Raw genomic sequence first — 19436 nt, 5'->3', positions numbered from 1 at the left:
GGCTCTGCATTGGATATCTGTCCAAGTGAGCCTTCTTTTTTTTTTTTTTTTTTTCTTCACCTGTCCCGTTTGGTTCTTTTGCCATCACAATTATTGTCTAAAGGCAAAGAAAGATTCCCAACGGATTTACTTTACCAAATGGACCATCCCAGCCTTGCCGTATTGGTCTATTTGATTCACCTTTGTTTTAATTTTTTATTTTATTTTCACTTGCTACTCACAGGACAGACATGACTGAGGGAAAGAAAAGGGAGAAAGAAAAACAGCGGGGAAGAGGAACGGTGATAAAGGGCAAAAAAACAAACAAACCGTGAGCCTTCATTTTATTGGATTCTCCCATTTAATCCAAGCTCCCTGCCCCCCCATGCCTGCCATCTTCTGGGGAAGAGATGAGAAAAGATGAGAGCCCTAGAACTTGTTATATTGAGACACCGGAAGGCTCCACTGTCCTGATCACAGACAAGAATTGCCTTGAATGGAATTAAAATGTCATTTAATTTCAGTTTTGAAAGCACGAATTATTCCTGTTGTGCAGCAAAGTGGGAACATTGTTTCAGTTGACTATCATAACCCCGGATTCCATTTCCCCCTGCTTTTTATTTCCCAACCAATTTAAAAACATTTTCCCCATAAAATACTACAACTCCCATGATCCCTTCCTGATATCCCCACATGCATTTGGTTTCTAGGACAAAAGTCAGTTCTTGCCTGCTCCCGCTTCGTGCTGTTGCTGCGTTCAGCTCTGGTTCAGTTCAGGGACACAAGGGCGGGAAAAAAACGCTGGTTTCGCAGTGGAGCAGAAAAGCGCCGCCAGCAGCGAGCAGCCTTCTGGACCGGACCTTTAATAGTAAAACTGCGAAGAGCTATGTTACTTTTCCTGACTGCTGAATTGTTTTGATTTTATGAGCAGAAGAAGAAGCGACCAACAACCTAAAAGGTACGGCCACCTCGCATACCTCCAGTAAAGAGCTCGACGAGATTAACTTTGACATAAATAGTGCGTGGGAAAGCTCCCACTGTGTCGTCAGTTTTTGTTAGTGACTTATAGCTTTATGATAATACCTGTGAGCAAAATATCAAATATCATATATAAACAAGTTGTATCATTTATTTTGTTTATCTATTTTTAAAAATATTAAAAAAATAGTCATTAATCTGTGTTCGTAGCTTGACCACACTGTAGCGTTTTTGGATGGATCTAGAGCGGCAGATGCATTTCTGGCTGCAGTGTTCGTGTGAATGGGGCAGTTTGTTCGAGAAAACAGACCTATTTCATTTGACTAAAAGGGCTAACAGCCACCAGGGATGCTGAACTTTATACAGTGTATCCTCTTTGAATGAATACACACGCAAACAGGGTCTCAGTCCAGACTTTTCCACCAGTGGATTGCAGTCTGGCCCGTGTTAGCTGCCGGTGTTCCAGATCTACTGGCGTTTAGATCAACTGGCGTTGGTCGAACAGATGTGTGTCAGTCTTGCGTTTCAGGAGCTGCTACCGACAAACCAGCAAAAAAACGCCAAATGTGTCATCTGTGACATTTGTGAGGTTGTCTCAAACACACTCCGTCAGTCTTGATGCTGTTGAACAACAAAATGTTTAAAAATGTGGCGAGTTTACCTGGTGATATCCTCATGCGCGACGCGATCGCGAAAACAGCAAACAAGTAACACCACGCCGTTGTTGTTCACAGGACACAAAGAGTAAACGATCGGGAGACTCTTGTCGTCGTCATCGTTCCCCTCGCACGGTTTATTCCTCCGAATTCAGCGTTTTTGCTTCACAACTACAGCGTGCTGTTTACTTTGTGCACTAACATGGAGTCGAGTCAACCAGCGCCACCTCTGGCCAAGTGCCACAGCCTACAGCCAGATCAACCTGTGACACACATCTGCACCACGTTTGAATCCGTGTCATGCACATTTGTACCTTTCAATTGTGTCTGTTTGTGCGTCATGCAAATAAACCTTTGAAAAAATGAAATGATATCATATATTCCTTATTGGCCTACATTTGTACAAAATTCCAAATTATATACACGAAGTCATAGAAATCACCACTCCAATTGGTCATCATGATTTTGATATTCTCTTTTTCCATAACAATGAAATACGCCTTGGACAAATATGACACATCAATATTTCATTAGTGTTGTAACATCACATGTCGCTAGCATAGTCTGTCTGTGTCTTTTCCCTGAAAATGAATATTTCCAGCCAATATAGGCAATTCATCAACATGGCTGGAGTTATATACAGTCTGTATAAGTGTGGTTAATCTAATGAACATTTGTAAGGAGACGGCAGTTACTGTGAATTCACAGCAGTTACACAGTGATTAGTAATAAACAGCCAGTGAGAGTGAGTGGATATGACTGTTCCCACCACTAACACATGACCATAGGCCACTACTAGATTAACTTGTGACACATCTGCACCTGCTGCTATGATCACAGTGAGTAGAGGCTGAGTGGCTGCACTTACCCCTGGTACATCCAAATCTGCCCACAAACATGTTGAAAGATGCAATGCCAGCAATGTGGATTGTCAACACTGAAAACAATCAGTAAGCAAAGACAACAGGGATCACTTTTTTCTGTTTATTTAGCACCCACAACATTTGTAGTCGCCTTCTGCACAAGGGAAGTCCACACACACCGTGTGGTACCACTTTCCACAGAAGGTGCAATCTGCAAGATTGAATGAGATTGTCAGAGTCATTGTCTGGCTGTTTATTACTAATCACCTGCTGTACATTCACAGTAACTGCCATCTCCTTACAAATGTTTATTAGATTGACCACACTTATGCAGACTGTATATCACAACCAACTCTAACATGTTTGTTTGCAGAGGGCAGACACAGACAGACTACGCTAACGACATGTGATGTTACAACACTGGTGAAATATTAGTGTGTTCACGACATTTTTCGTATGGGCAAAAGTATTGATATCAGGATGGTGATTCTTATGTGTATGTCATTTGGCATTTTGTACAAATGTAGGCTGATAATAAATACATGATATAATTTCATTCATTTCAAAGGTTTATTTGCATGACGCACAAACAGACACAATTGAAAGGTACAAATGTGCATGACACGAATTCAAACGTGGTGCAGATGTGTGTCACAGGTTGATCTGGCTGTAGGCTGTGGCACTTGGCCAGAGGTGGCGCTGGTTGACTCGACTCCATGTTAGTGCACAAAGTAAACAGCACGCTGTAGTTGTGAAGCAAAAACGCTGAATTCGGAGGAATAAACCGTGCGAGGGGAACGATGACGACGACAAGAGTCTCCCGATCGTTTACTCTTTGTGTCCTGTGAACAACAACGGCGTGGTGTTACTTGTTTGCTGTTTTCGCGATCGCGTCGCGCATGAGGATATCACCAGGTGAACTCGCCACATTTTTAAACATTTTGTTGTTCAACAGCATCAAGACTGACGGAGTGTGTTTGAGACAACCTCACAAATGTCACAGATGACACATTTGGCGTTTTTTTTGCTGGTTTGTCGGTAGCAGCTCCTGAAACGCAAGACTGACACACATCTGTTCGACCAACGCCAGTTGATCTAAACGCCAGTAGATCTGGAACACCACTGATGTGTCCGGTAGTGGTGGGCGGATCGATCCAAATATCGATAGTATCGATCCCAAGTCGGCATTGGTATCGGATCGATACTAGCCTGGTGATATCGATTCTTTACTTTGAGTTCTGCTCACTTACAACGCTGTGCTTTCGGCAAAAACTAAACAACCAGGTCGCTGGACTCACCGCTCCTGTGTCAGCGGAGAGCAGGCACACTTTGCTCCCTCTCCCCCACTCTTATGTTTCGGTGTTGCACTGACACGTGATGTGACTTAGACACTTTGGGGGTTGTTAAGTTGTTTACATATTAATTATATTTTTTGTTTTTGTTGTTGAGAATTTTAATTGTAATTTTTGTATTAGTTTAACAACAGTATTTGTTTTAATTTGTTTACTGGTTTGCGTGCACTTAAGATTTAAAAAAAAAAAGATCGCCACCACGGCAGACCCGATGGCATTTTCATGCTTCGCAGCATCATTTATTCTTACAATAATCACACGGTTGTTGTAACAGTACATTCAACGGCTTCAGCTCTCCCGCTAGCAGCCGTACACATCACCACCACCAAACCTGCAGCAGCATCGCAGAACATGCCCTGCCACATACCCTCCTCGCCCACTTCACCTCACCCCGCGAGCAGGCGAGGGAATTGGCCCGGACCATCGGCGCCCCATGCCCCAGCCCAGCGACGGGGAAGTGTCCACTCTGGCGGTCGCCCGCGCCTCCAGCGGAAGCCCCGGAGCTGACCTGATGACCACCCATGACAAGCAGCAGCGGCGCCGCAGCAGGCGTGGAAGTGAGCTGGGGCTCACAGGCAGCTGGGCAGACGGCCGGCACGCAGGACTATGCAGCCTGCGTGCCGAAGTGGACAGCACACCGCCCTCAGGCGTGGCAGGACCCCCGCGCACCTCGACCTCTGTCTCCAGCTAGGCAGGTCCCGCTGGCGCGCCAGCCTCCTGCTCACCCCTAGCCGCGCGCTGTCCACACGGTTGCTGTAACAGTAGCCTACATTCAATGGCTGCAGCCCTCCTGCTGCCAGCTGTACACATCAACACCAAAAACAACAACCGCACAAGCAGCGCACAGGTTTTAAGCCGGCGAGGCATCATTGTAGATGCAGTGAAGGTGAGTCCATCTCACCTGCAGCAGCATCGCAGACCACGAGCTGCCACAATAATAAAACGTTTTTCATTTAATTATAAATAAATTATTTCTCCTAATTATGTCCTGGGTTTTAACTAATTAGTAATACCAAAGGAAACATCACAAAAAACACTTAAGGTTATGAAAATTAATTGCGATTTAGCAATTCAATGAGCCATACACCTTATTTATTGAAAAGTATCGGTATTGGTATCGGCGATACTGGCCCGAATTTACTTGGTATAGGATCGATACCAAAATATGCAGTATCGCACACCACTAAGTGAAGATCTTTCAAAGTTCTATGGACATTTTCTGCTGTTTTGTGTTAAACCACTGTAAATGGAGTTAATTGCCAAAAAAGACACCTAATTTGGCAAAGAGCAATTTTAAATGGCATCATTAGCACATTGTTCCCAGCATCTTGTTCAAAAGACACATAATTTATTCCCATTTCTTCAGTTAAATCTATAAAAATTGTCAACGATGCCACAGTTGACAGACATAGTATTTTTCCACCAACAAGGTGATTCCTAAAGAGCTACAAGTCTTGGCACATGTGCACTTAGTCCTTTAAAAAATCTGAGGAAACTGGATAAGTATACAATAAAATAAGAAGTCACAAGACACTCTACAGTAGGTAAGAGGTATCTGAAAATCGTGCTCATAGTAAGTAAATCTAGCAAAGACCTGAGACAGGACCTGAGAGATGAGAGATGCATCTGGGCCTTCAGTTGATCCATCTATTGTTTACTGAAGCCTCATCAGAACTGGTCTCATTAGAAGGGCGGCTGTCATACAGCCATTCTTAAGGAAAGGAAAAAGGGAGAAAAGGCTGAGGTATGCTAATTTGCACATGAACAAATCAACGCACCCACTTCCAATTTTCCTTGAAAAATATAAGGATCCAAGGAGTGGTACAATGCTGTATATTGTTAGAGAACTCGGCTGTCAAACTCCTAAAGTTTGCAGATGACACCACTGTCATTGGCCTCATTCAAGATGGTGATGAGTCTGCATACCGGCAAGAAGTTGAGCGGCTGGTACTCTGGTGCAGTCAGCACAATCTGGAGCTGAACACTCTTAAGACTGTAGAGATGACAGTGGACTTCAGGAGACATCCCTCAACTCTGCTCCCCCTCACCATATCAGACAGCCCTGTGTCAACTGTGAAGACCTTCAAGTTCCTGGGTACAACCATCTCCCAGGACCTGAAGTGGGAGACCAACATCAACTCCATCCTCAAAAAGACCCAGCAGAGGATGTACTTCCTGAGACAACTGGGGAAGTACAGTCTCCCACAGGAGCTGCTGATCCAGTTCTACACTGCAGTCATTGAGTCTGTCCTGTGCTCCTCCATCACAGTCTGGTATGGTGCAGCCACTAAACAGGACAGGAGCAGACTGCAGCGGACTGTAAGGGCAGCAGAAAGGATCATCGGCACCCCCCTGCCCTCCATCCAGGATCTGTACCTCTCAAGAACCAGGAAACGGGCAGACGGTACAGAAGCCTGCAGACCAGGACCACCCGACACAGGAACAGTTTCTTTCCCCTCACCATCTCCCTTCTTAACAGTTGACCTGTCACACTGCTCCCACTGCCAGACTGCAACTGCACCTTATGTACATTTTGTAGTATTCATTCCACCTCATTCATTTCTGTATTTTATGTATGTAAGTTAGATTCGTTATTTATAGTTTGTTTACACAGCTTTGTGTATGTATGTGTAATGTGTATATATAGACACGTGTGTGTGTGTGTGTGTGTGTGTGTGTGTGTGTGTGTGTGTGTGTGTGTGTGTGTGTGTGTGTGTGTGTGTGTGTGTGTGTGATTTACATTGCTGTGCTTGAGAGCCACCATCTACCGGAACCAAATTCCCTGTATGTGTCTGCACATATACTTGGCCAATAAACACGATTCTGATTCTGATAATGAACCCGGCCAAAGTTGTCAATAATGGGGTCAGCATTGGTGCAGGTAATCCTTATGAACCAAAGTTCAGGATTTGGACTAATTCAGCAGTGACTGAACTTTCCCTGATAACGACTGTGTTGAGTCTGTTCCTTCCCATTCCATGCAAGGCCACCTGGGTTGGCTGGAAGACTGTTTACTTAGCCTAGCAGGGCGAAGGACACTGTCTCAGCTGAACTCTGGACATGCACACACATACATATACACTGATATGCACACACTCATCCCCCCTCCCTTTCCAAACGCCTTCGACACTTATTCCCTTCTGATGCTGCACCCTTTACCCACCCCTGTTGCTTGTCATGTGTTTCTTTGGTGTATTAAGAGTTTTTTCATGTGCTTTGTGCAGAGGTGTTTTTTTTTCTGTTCTCAAACTGATCTCCCTGTTGGAGCTCAGTCTGGGGGGAGTTATTTTTTTCTCCTTATCTTTCCTCATGTGGTGCATTTTCCATTGTTATACCTCTCTGACCTGTCTTTCCCATGTGATGTTTTGTGTAATGTATGTATGGTTGGAGGGTAAGATGGTGCCGCCATTGCATGCAATAGGTCGGCAGCCTTATGAAATTTCCCCTTGTGGGACTAATAAAGGTATATCAATTTAATTCAATTCAAAATAAGAGTAAGGGGGTTGTGCAGTAGTAAATTGATCACATTTTTAACGTGGATGGATGCAAACTACTTCTTTTTAAAAAAGAATTATCTATTTTTGGACAAAGTGACAAAATACAGGTACAGCATAGTACAGTCTATAGATGACAGATTCATGGCTACGACCTTAAATGATGCCTGGGTGTAGATGTTGTTTCATTTTTTTCCTCTGTCCTGTCTGTCATTCATTCTTGCAGACTCTCATCATGTTCACAGAGGTCCTACTTGCTCTGGTGATTGGTGGACTGATCTACTTCCTGGTTCAGAGGAGTAAGAATCAGGTCCTAACAACAGAGGATGGCTGGTGGGGTTCTGGAGCACCCCGTGATGCTGGGGAGGACGACACTATCCGCTCCTTCAGGGTAACCACCAGCGATCAAGAGCTGGAGGTTAGTTTTCCTCTCAGTTGGTCACACAGGATAGATGGTGCATTTGCTGCTGAGAAATTCCACCTCGCACAAATAGACTTGTACATCTTCTCTTATTTCTTGTCAGGACCTCTACAGGAGGATTGATCTGACTCGTCCTTTTCCCTCACTGGAGGACAGCCAGTTTAATTATGGCTTCAACTCGCAGTACCTGCAGAAGGTGGTGTCTTACTGGAGAAATGAGTTTGACTGGAGGAAGCAGGTCGACAAGCTCAACCAGTACCCTCACTTCAAAACCAAGATTGAGGGTGAGACTAAGCTGCCACATTCATGAAGAAGTATACTGTTGGTTGTCTCTAACCTGTTAAAAATCTGTCCAGGCATTGATATCCATTACCTGCATGTGAAACCCAAAAAGGTGCCAGAAGGGACGAGTGCTGTTCCACTGATTATGGTCCATGGCTGGCCTGGCTCCTTCTATGAGTTCTATGGATTGATCCCTCTGCTCACAGACCTGTCAAACCCACACAACCTCGTGTTTGAGGTGGTGTGTCCCTCCATTCCAGGGTATGGCTTCTCTGAAGCACCACATAAGAAAGGTGAGCCTGGGATTTCTTTACTTTGGCCACATCCCATCATCACTGTTGTAACAGTATCACTAGAGTCTTTTATCATGGTCAAAGACTTTAAAATAACCATATTTGTTGAAGGGGAAATAAAAAATACTACCCTGCACCCAACTTGTTAATACAAGTTGGGTGCAGGGTAGTATTTTTGTTAATTGGTAAACCCTAAGCAGTCACAAAGTGTACAAAGGACATTAAATACACAAAACAGCGTAAATCCAGGTTGACCCTAATAAGCTAAGTAAGAAAGAAGGGACCTTCATCATCTTCCTATCCCAGACCCTGGAGAGGTCGCAGAGTGAAAAAATAAGAAATCAGAAATCAGGCACTTTTTCATATGTGCACACATGCACTTTTTATAAATGAGCAACATAATTAGCTGCTTCTCCACTGTGTCTCTCAACTGTAGTGGTTGGACTGCAGATGGTGGCAGCAGTACTCGCCAATTTTAGTGTAGTGCCTCATGAACCTCTTGCACAGCTAGATTGGAGTTGCCCTTTAGCTCACAGCTGAGCTCCAGATGTTAAATGTTGCAGTTGGTCTGACTGTAAGGATGAGATCCTCTCAGCTGATTCATATCAGTTATCACGATTAGATCAGAGAGACCTGGCCAGTGAGCCAGCTGGTAGAGAAAACAGGATGGTCAGTGGTTAGCAGCACTAAAATAAATGTTGGAATTCACCGTTAGTAAAGTCAGTGTGAAGGAAATGCAAGAATGCTGCGTTTTCTAACTCTGCCTCCATGTGAACAGGTTTTGATTCGGTATGCGCGGCTCGTATCTTCCACAAACTGATGAAGCGTCTGGGTTTCCAGCAGTACTACGCTCACGCTGGAGACTGGGGCTGGTTGGTCACCACCAACATGGCTCAGCTGGAACCCAAGTATGTGATACAAGAGCTACACCAAATGTACTGGGTATAAATGACGTCTTATTGAGAAATATTACACCAAATTCTGAGCATGGCGATAGTTTTCTGTAGTATACTTGTTCAAAGAACAGTAGACCTCTGTGAGGCATGCAAACATTTTTGTATTTCTGGACATCTTTTTTGTAAGCAGTTTTTTGTTTTTTTTTTTTGCTTCGCCCCCAGAACTGTCAAAGGCTTGCATTTGAACTTTGCCCCGCCCTCCAAGCCAGGGCTGTCCATGGCTTTGTCCATGATGCTTGGCCGGCACTTCCCTAAGCTGTTTGGCTTCACTGACTTTGATATTCAGCGATTATTTCCCTGCATGGAGAAACTGGTGGTAGAATCCATCAAAGAGACTGGCTACATGCATATCCAGGCCACCAAGCCTGACACTGTGGGTAAGAACTTGGAGAAGATGGTTTCAAGCAGCATAACCCAGTTCAAGTCTGACTGGGGAGCTTGGTTGCATTTTCCTTTACTTAATATACTTCTAATCTCCCTTCAAATTATTTTATTTGCTCAAGATTCCCAAAATATTTTGTGTACATTGAATTATATTTTACTTTCTGACCCTTGAGGTCGAGGGCTGAATGACTCTCCAGTGGGTCTAGCTGCCTACATTCTGGAGAAGTTCTCCACATGGACGAGCCATGACTTCAGGAACCTGGATGACGGAGGACTCACACGGTGAATACAGCAGAATATTAGAATATGTCCCACTAATATTAGTGGAACCCCACCCCAACTGGTGGGAGCAGATGGTTGCCCCTCACCTGAGCCTGGTTGTGCTGGAGTTTTCTTCCTGTTAAAAGGGAGCTTTTCCTTCCCACTGTTGCCAAAGTGCTTGCTCATAGGGGGTCGTCTGATTATTGGCGTTTTCTCTGTATGTATTATTGTAGGGTCTACCTTACAAAATAAAGCACCTTGAGGCGACTGGTGTTGTGATTTGGTGCTGTATAAATAAAATTGGATTGAAGGTTATAAGAAGTTGTGAACTTGAGTAGTAGCATGCGTATTAGCAGTGCTGTCTATTCTGAAATAGGCTTGTTTCCTTAGTTTTTCAGTTGTCAGTAGTCTTATATCAGTGGGGTCATGTGTTTCAGGAAGTTCTCTCTAGATGACCTGCTGACAAACGTCATGATCTATTGGACCTCTGGCTGCATTATCTCCTCCATGAGGTTCTACAAGGAAAACTTTGGCCAAGGTCTTGATGCTCCACATGCAAAGTAAGTGAGAACAAATGCCAAATTCCCATAAAGCACATCAGCAACATCTTATTGGTTGAAAGGTGTTTGTTGTTAACAGTCTTTAACAGCTCTGTGCCACCCAACTTTGTCATTTAAAAACCTAATTTTGAAATATTCAGAATGACTGACTTGTTTAGTAAAATCTAATGCTGATTCACAACTGTCACCGTCTCCTCCCAGGATACCAGTCTATGTCCCCACGGGTTTCGCCTGCTTCCCCAACGAGTTGATGCACACGCCCAGGCTGTGGGTCAAACAGAAGTACCGTAAACTTGTGACCTTTACTCCCATGGACCGCGGTGGTCATTTTGCTGCTATGGAAGAGCCCCAGCTGATGGCAGAGGACATCCAGAAGTTCACAAAGATTGTGGAAGGGAAGGTGAAAGAGTAGAGGGTGGACTGACAAATACAGAAGTATGAATAGACATCAGCTGGGACAAAGTTCTGAGCAGTAAGTGGACATAGTTCATCTAGAATCAGAGTCTAAGCTTTGTATTTCTTATCTGAAGTGGATTCTGTAAGATAGGATAGCTCTCTAAGTGACACTATGATAAAGTCATATACAGTGTTAATGGTGAAATAATGAGTGGTGGCTGAAATTGAAAATTTGTTGAGAGGTTGGGTTACTATGAAAATCACAGCTTGTTTTCAATCTACTGTTTAGAATTTAAGGCTACACCTTTCATTCTTAAACTTGCAGTTTATTTTTATGAAATTTATGGAAAAGTTGGATGTAGTCTCTGGTGAAAACTAGAGCTTAAACCTGCATTCTTGCTAAAGGCCAGCAGGGGGTGGCAAATCTGATTAAAGAAATGATCCTGGTTGTATAGAAGTCTATGGAAAAACCGCACAGCTTGTCACTTGATACATGCACTCAGTAAAAACTTTACTGATAGGCTTTTGGTGTCAACTGAAGGTTTCATGTCTTGTTAAATATAAAATGATAGCATCTTTGCATTCTCTTTGATCTACTTGGAGTAAAGTAGGTAACAAAACAAGGTAAAATCGCACAGCTGCAATAATGATTGTGCAGAGTCTCTCAGTTTCTCAGTCAGATTTACCCTGCCCCATGATGTCTGGTTTAAAAACACCAAGATGGCAATAGTTGCGAGGTTGAAGTCAAGGTTTAAAATAGCTACAAAGTAGTGGGTGATGTGACAGTGGTTGGATCCATCTTTAATGTCTGTGATGTCTCAGTCGTCCAGGTCATCGTAGTCTAAGGAGCTTGGAAAGAAAAGCGTCTTTCTGCAACTTCCCACTCCATGAATCCAGGGGTCCGTTCACTAGTTTCTAACTTCCTTACAGCATTTCTCAGCCTCGTAGTTGTTAGAACAGTTTCTAAGCAGCTGCAGATGGGAGGTTAGGGGGCACATGGTGGGATTGTGTTGACAGCATAAACAAGGTGCCAGGCATTCCTCTGACTGATAGCACGAAACCTCTGCACTTAAGCCACAACAATAATAACACTTGATTGCCTTAAAGCTTCAGGTTATGTTTTAATTTTTTTTTTTCAGAGTCATTTAAAACTAACTTGGAAGTTGAAAACCTTTGAAGTCAGACGTCTGTTGCGACATTCCACAACTTCTTACGCAGATGATCCTTTACTGCCTTGGAGTTACTTGCCAGGGTCTGTAACGTGCATCAGATTTACATCTTGTGTCAGTTAGCTTTTGATTGGCGGCAGTTTACCCCACCTTGATGTTGGTGCAAGTTAATTTAAAATATATATTTTACTATCATGACTAGAAATTCCTCATTCGAGGCCTAACAATATAGTGACAGTGCTGCAAAACGAGTTAAATCACAATCAGAGCTCCTGATGTCTCTTTAAGAGTTTCCTTGTATATCTGCTGTTGCCTTTAAAAGTCAATAAAGATGTCAAATTCAGAACAGTAAGTTGCAATTTTGTGTATGTTGCCTTTCCAAAATCACCAGACTGACCTCTGGCTGCATTTTAAACCCAATAAAACTGACGCTGCTTTAAATTTCTGTATTTCAGTTTCAGTTTTTGACTCTCTGACACAGCTCCACTGCTAAAGACTCATTCTGAGAAGTATGTGTAAACTTTACTGTGTGTTTGCACGTTTCTGAAGTTTCTTCTGTGTAGAAATGTACGAAAGCCACAGACCCAAACTGGCTCCCAGTCTGCAGCTCATTTTGCAGTTCTAGGATTCTGTAATTCAGACAATGTTTAAAATGTCCCACATGTCTACACAGTCTGGACGTGTGATAATTCAAGTTGTGGTTGGAAATGGTAGCTAATGGGAGTGTTGGTTACATTACCACTTTGTCCAAAATTAACTTTATTGTAATTGTGCATAAGATTTTATTATTTAACAAGTTGGAGGGCCTTTAAAAAGCTGTTATTCAAGGTGGTCTTTGGTTAAGATGTGAAGCCTGAAAACTGCAACCTGGGATTAAATATTTAACAGTTTGCAAACAAACTCAAAAGTCTGATACCTCCAGATATCAGACTAAATTATATATTTAGTTGTCAACAATGGGAAAACAAGTAGCCCAGATTGTTTTGTTTTATTCCAAATCCGTGCTTTTTGGCTAACACTGAGCTTCATTGTTTGTTGTAATTATAATTGTGTTCTTCAGTAAGCAACCCAAGTCCAAATGTCTTTGGCTCTAGTGGAATGTTTTTTTTTTTTCACAAGTCACTCTGACCTCTTCAGAAAATATTTTAATCTTTCTGTGCTGCCAAAAGGTGTTCCTCCAGCCTCTGTGCATGAGTTTGTGTGTTCAGTATATTTCTTTGTATTGAAACGTTTTATCGTAGTTATAGTGTGTTTGTATTCACCAGCTTGAGTGAGTTTCAGCAGAAAGCTTTCTAACTTTTCATTTCCATTCACATCATTTTCTAATGTAAAATGATCAGATTATGTAATCCGCTTTCTTAAACAGTCTTTTGTGTTTGTGGGATCTAATAAGTGAGTTATGCAGATGTGCTTGTCCAGCTTTGCATTATTAAAAAGCTTATCCAGTTCTGAGTTTCAGTAATCCAGACAAGGGCTGAAATGCTCCACATGCCTGCTGTGTCTGTTCTTGCTAACCAGCTTGGGTGACCTTTGCTGCGTGTCACGTGCTTCTCTGTGAGAATAAAACCTTTGAGCAAAAAGCCTCGAAGGCAGATTTTGATTTCAGGCTCAGTTCTCCGTTTCTTACATGGAATAGGAAGCTGAGCCTCACTACTAGGGTTGCCCAAGATTTTGGATTTGACAGCTCTGACTACCTTGCTAATCCTAAACACTTGCTGGTGTGATGTACAGCATTAGCTTGCCACAAAATCAGATTCATGACTGTTCAAGTCAAAAGTACTCCAAGGCCATAAATGTATTTCTCACTGCTCCGTTACATCCCATGTCGCGCTGCCCCAGAATTCTGTTTCCAGCTGTTAGCACAGCTTTGAGGTTCCCAAGGCCCCCACAGTGCCCTGGCTCAGGACACCCTCCCAGAGCAATACTCCCCCAGGCCTGACTGCCTGCCTGCCTGGAACTCTTGGCAACCAAGCAGCCATGGGAGGATCAGGATGACCGGGCGGCTGAGATAAGGACCACATGAAGTTCCCCACATTACCTCACCCGATAAGGAAACGAGCAGAGATTCACGGAAAGCCAGAGTGAGAGAGGGATAGAGACAGAGACGGTCAGACTTGGGAGGATGTCTCTGGGTGGATGGTGATTCGCAGAGAAGCAGCCCTTGTTTAAGGGTCTGGGTGGAACTGGTGTCCCACAGAAGTCTCATGAACTCTCCAGAGGAGCTTGGAGCTGCCCGCAGCGGGAAATCATCTCATTAATAACTTCATGAGATCAGATGAGCATTTCTGCTGTTCTTCACTTAACTAGTCACATCTCATATCCAGATTTGACTTCAAAAATGTGCTCACACTAGATGAAGGGATGACCTCAGATTCTGTTTTCTTTTGGGTCCAGCAAAGTACCTAGGAAAAGAAAGTATCTCTCATAGCAATCTCCAGCACTGGAAAATAAAGCTTCATCCGTCCAATGAAAACACACTGAATGTAATTTAATTTCTCGAGACTTGAAGGGAATCTACTGCAGCACTTTGGCAGCACTCATGGCAGCGAATCCTCTGGAAGGTCTCATGTTGGTTGCAGAAAACCACCGGCTGGTTTCTGGTTGTGCAGCCGAGCCGCAGAGCCGGCAGCCTCTTTCGTCCCAGAGCCCAGCCTCCCCGCATGGACACAAGCTGAGCGTACGCAGCAGTCGGGAGTCCAAGAAGTGGGTGAGTTTGAAATAATGCTCCAGGTTTTTTTTTTCCTCTTCTCAAATTCAAACATGACCCTGATTTTGCAGACAAATTATGCAATGCAGTGATTGATCACTTCCAGCAGCTGGTGGGAGAGTGCAAAACCTTTCTTGCATGATATGAAGAATTTCATGAGAACATCTAAAATATGTGTTTATTTAAAGTAGCCAAATATAGTCAGTATTTTTCTCAGCTGTGGCACAGCCTCATACAATGTGTGGAGGAGCTTCCCTCTTCTGAGGTCTGGTTCAATCAGTTTGTATTAACCGTAGTGACATGGAAACGCAGAGAAACCCAGACAATTAGAGAAGGGCGCTTGGAGAACAAACAAAGTAGTCACTGTGTAACCTTGTTGACTTACATGCGAGCGGCAGCGATCATGTGTGGATGTGTGCTGATGAAATATTTGTGACTGCTTGGGTCTGTCCTGCAGGTTGACCTGTTTTCTTCTCCATTAATGCAGAACTTAAAGAGAGAGCAGCAGTGTTTTGTACACTGTCAGAGCAGCAATAATGCAGTCACAAAATCAGAACGCTTTTGTTTCTTTTAGTAATACTTGATAATCAGTCTGCAGAAATGTCAGGTTCTCGGCGTGCTCTTTGCAGCAGGTACAATCAGTGTGCGGGTCCAGGTCAAACCCCGGTTCTGGTTGTGGGTCCGCGGTCCTGAACAGGGCGCTGAGGGCTCAGCACTCCCCGGAAAACGCAGCCCGAGAGAGGAGCAGAGTACGCAACCTGCGGCAGGCCTTTCACACTCTGCAGGTACAAAACACACACACTTGCCTCAGAGCTGTTACGTTACACTGCACTCTCAGTAGTTCTGCTGTACGCCCGTCTTTGGTGACGGCTGAAAAAGAGGCTGTCACAGCAGCTTCTCCCTTCTTTGCAGGCAGCTCTACCTTCAGTCCCACCTGACACCAAGCTCTCAAAGTTGGATGTTCTGGTTCTGGCTACTAACTACATAGCTCACCTGACAGAGACCCTAGACCAAGGAGGGATGCTAACGGAGCACACGGCCTCAAGGCCGGGTGGATACCTGCATCCTGTTAAGGTTAGAAAGTGACAGCTCACTGCCTTCCATGCTATGCCCATTATTGTCTTACTCACATATATTATACAACTTGAAGACTTGCTAATTGGCCATCACTAGTCAATAATCTGTTCACTGTGCCTGCGCAAAATACTTTTAGCTACAGTCGAGTAAAAGAGGTTTTCACAGGATTCTCTGCAGTTCCTAGATGCACCTTTAGCGCTTGTTAAAAAATTCAGGTGTTTGTTAACACAGTACCACGAAGTAAGAGCTATACCTCAGAATCTCCAGGCATCAGTTAGCATGTTAAATGTTAACGTTTGTCTCCGTAAGACTGAACAAGTGTGGCTTGTTCACACATTGAGTGTAATGAGCTGTTTCAAATATAGAATGTACAGAATTTCAGAATGTGTAGCTGTTCTTAGATTAAGCCTGTGATCAGACGTCCAGCATGACTCTGGATAAATGTGTGTCTCTTCTCAGAAATGGCCCATGCGTTCTTTGCTCTACTGTGGGAGTGTGGGAGAGCTGCTGTCAGCCAGTCAGATGACTCCACCTGGACAGGACAGGACACACCCACTGAGCCCTACCTTAGAAGGAGACGATGAGTGAAAGCCTGTTTTATGCTGTTTTATATCTTTAATCGTAACCAGCTATTGGTAGCAAAGGAGACATCAAAAGACACTCATGTGCAGAGATGGGCAAATTTCAAAGGATGTGGTGCACCGCTGCTGACGTGGGCTTAAAGACGAGCAAGGCAGACATTTTTATGTTACATATAAACAATGATGTTTTTGTCAAATTACTTTTTTTAATCTAAATGCGGAAGTTAAATGAACTTTAATGAACCTGCAGCTAAGTTTTTACTTTCTGGTGTTGGATTTCTTTCTTTTAAATTAAATGTGGTCATGTGTCTTAAACAGAAAATAAAATGTGTTTGTGGAAAAAAAATCATATTCTCCCTGCAAGGAAGAGTCACCTGTTTGCTTTTTTTTTTTCTTTTTAAAAAAAATAAAGTCTACGTTTGTGAGGTTTTCCTACTTTATTATTTGAATGTGTGTGTGTGCGTGGGGGGGGGTCTGATCACTGAGTGTTCATTACAGCAGTGCCACAGAATGTAACCGTTTACTTGCACTAGGACAGCAGCGACTCTTAACGGTTCACGCAGGTTCAATAATGTGTAGCGTAAGACCTCCTATACAACTCATCCCATCCATGCTCGACCTACCCCAGATGATCTCCTTGTAACATAAAAACACAGCGATTGTAATTATCAGAAATCACTCCAGAATAGCTCTGTGGTGTTTTTGAGCCTGTAGAGTTACTGAGCAGTAAAGTGAATATCACTCAAAATGTCCAGAGTGCCACCAGACCCCCACCAGCAGCTTGTTCACCGACCTTCCATCCCTCAACTTTTAAGTTTTAAGAGTTCTTAAGACTGCAGTAAACAGTAACGATGGAAAAGGATCCAGGTTGAATAGAAGTGAAATAAAGTTCTATTTATTATATGTTTTTGCTACAAAAATCACATGAATTCACTTTTATTTCTCCCCACCCCTATCCAGCTGCCCCACCAGTGAGGCCCACCCACAGTCTGATCGACACAGTTGTACAATACTGCAAAGACAAATCCAACAGTCCTCTGTTCATGTGACGAAATGTGACAACTACCAATTACAGTTTCAAATATAAATAAGTTGTTTCTGGGAAGCTCCTATTTGGAGACTTTAGCAACTGGTGATCTGTTCAGGTTCATGCACAGCTGGACTTACTTCAAACTAAATCATTCCAGTCTGTTGTAAGCAGTGACAAGTGCACTGGGGTCATCACACAGTTAAAAAAAGATGTTTGGTAAGAGAGAAGCAGATGTTGTATATCTGTTTGCGCCTTGAACCCCCCCCCCCCCCCCCCCCCAGAAAAAACAAAACAAAACAAATGCAGCTAAAAAAAGGAAGGTGAAATTTCAGAATCGTTTATGGACGTTTTGGATCTTTTACTCTGGAGATTCAGCATCATATACTCTGTGTGCAATTATAATAACTTTATTTCTGACTAAAACCCAATCGTATGATATCCAAAGACATTCTCTCATTAAAAAAAACAACCTCCCCTGACATTAGTGTGCTGTGATTGAACAACGCTTTGAGATAAAAACACTCCCCACTTTTTTCCCACTCAAGTCATATTTCACTGACTCATATTTGTGCTGAATGATCACGATGTCATTTTAAAAATAAGAACCTGAACCAGTAAGTCACGTGGATATGTTTGTCGGGTGTAGTACAGATGGGAGACAAGACTAACTGGAAGCGTCTCCCCCTTGAACAAAATGGGCTCAGCTCCACAAGCAACAGCCCAACGTTCAAGGCTACTTCTATAAATCTGTCTGGGGCTGGCTGGGGGGGGGGTCTCCTCGATTTCCCATGTGTAGCGATGACTAATTTGGAGCTGCCGCATTCTGACTACTACATCAGAGGTTATAGAGGGGCAAGCTGGACTATTTGGTAAAGCAACAACAACGTGAGTCTGTGAGTGTGCAAAAAAGTCAAAAAACAAACTCAAACCCTTGAAATGTTTTATTTAAGTTAGCCTGGAAACAGTGAATAATGACATGCTCATGCTGTTGTAGGAAAGTTTTTCTATCAACCGACATCAACACTTCCTTTTCTCTTTAAAGGACATGGACCACAGCTCTGAAAATGTCAAAAGTCTAATTTTATAAGTTTTTTTTTTTTAAACCCACTGTTAACTTGTTTGATGCATGATGTAGTTTATTTAATTTTTTTGTAAAAAATAAATAAAGGCTAAAGTTTTTAGCTTTTATTGGTGCAGGATAATAGAAAGAAGAGCGCGAGCTCAAAGGAAGACCAGGGGAAGACACACAGCAAGTGAGCCTCTGCATTAGCCTTACAACCTGTGGCTCAACCCAGTGAGTTGAACCAAGACCTCCACAATGTCATTTCCACCTGAACTTCTTCAACTACTTTCAGGATTTTCACTTCCACTGACCACATCCAAAGTGACCTAACAACATATATCAGTGCTTGCACTTAAATGTCATCTATTTCAGAATTTATATTTTAACCACTGCTTCATTCAATTCAATTCAATTTTATTTATACAGCGCCAAATCACAACAACAGTTGCCTCAAGGCACTTTATACTGTAAGGTATACCCCACAATAATACATGCAGAGAAAAACCCAACAATCACATAACACCCTATAAGCAAGCACATTGGCGACAGTGGGGAGGAAAAACTCCCTTTTAACAATAAGAATTCTCCGACAGAACCAGGCTCAGGGAGGGGCGGCCATCTGCGGTGACCGGTTCATAACTTCTAAAGTTTCCTAAATGCAGTCTGTTCTAGTTGTTGTTACTCCACCGTGATGGAGGTGTTGTGTTCTAGGCTTGCCTGTCCATAAATATCTTGAGAGAAGTTCTTCACAAAAGTTAAGGGGAAATGTACCAGTTTGCCACCCTTTCTTTCACCAACACCCTGTAAATGTTTGGACATGTAGTAAATAACTTGCTGTAGTTTAAAAAATAAAAAATAAAAAATTGTAATATGTGCAGAAGACTATTTGGCATTATCCCTCAGAAATAAGCAAGGCCTTCCCTGAAAAAACAGC

General features: G+C 43.1%; 2 protein-coding genes across 4 annotated transcripts; both read left to right on the top strand.

Moving 5' to 3' along the window:
* The first annotated feature begins 706 nt into the window (after nucleotides 1–706).
* ephx1 (epoxide hydrolase 1, microsomal (xenobiotic)) lies at nucleotides 707–12485 on the top strand. Of its 2 annotated transcripts, XR_013093240.1 has the most exons (10): nucleotides 707–937; nucleotides 7549–7740; nucleotides 7847–8027; nucleotides 8100–8318; nucleotides 9097–9226; nucleotides 9437–9651; nucleotides 9832–9940; nucleotides 10357–10479; nucleotides 10681–10951; nucleotides 12015–12485. XR_013093240.1 is itself a non-coding variant. In XM_004566258.5 (9 exons), exons 2-9 carry the CDS (start codon nucleotides 7558–7560, stop codon nucleotides 10889–10891), a joined length of 1371 nt encoding a protein of 456 aa, XP_004566315.1. In that variant the 5' UTR covers nucleotides 707–937; nucleotides 7549–7557; the 3' UTR covers nucleotides 10892–12485. The 2 variants fall into 2 exon arrangements, 1 of the variants encoding a protein (XP_004566315.1); XM_004566258.5 differs by having other exon boundaries at nucleotides 10681–12485.
* Nucleotides 12486–12615: 130 nt separating this feature from the next.
* tcf23 (transcription factor 23) lies at nucleotides 12616–16830 on the top strand. 2 transcript variants are annotated; one of them, XM_076874273.1, is made up of 4 exons: nucleotides 12616–14751; nucleotides 15384–15536; nucleotides 15664–15825; nucleotides 16288–16830. In XM_076874273.1, the coding sequence occupies exons 1-4, from the start codon at nucleotides 14584–14586 to the stop codon at nucleotides 16414–16416; spliced, it is 612 nt and encodes a 203-aa protein (XP_076730388.1). In that variant the 5' UTR covers nucleotides 12616–14583; the 3' UTR covers nucleotides 16417–16830. The 2 variants fall into 2 exon arrangements, with proteins under 2 accessions (XP_076730388.1, XP_004566316.1); XM_004566259.6 differs by having other exon boundaries at nucleotides 15381–15536.
* The last annotated feature ends 2606 nt before the right edge of the window (nucleotides 16831–19436 follow it).

The sequence above is a fragment of the Maylandia zebra genome, linkage group LG15 (assembly GCF_041146795.1).
Source record: "Maylandia zebra isolate NMK-2024a linkage group LG15, Mzebra_GT3a, whole genome shotgun sequence".
In the NCBI taxonomy this organism is placed as follows: Eukaryota; Metazoa; Chordata; class Actinopteri; order Cichliformes; family Cichlidae; genus Maylandia; species Maylandia zebra.
The sequence above is the reverse complement of the archived record's forward strand: the minus strand, read 5'-3'. Positions and strand labels throughout refer to the sequence as shown.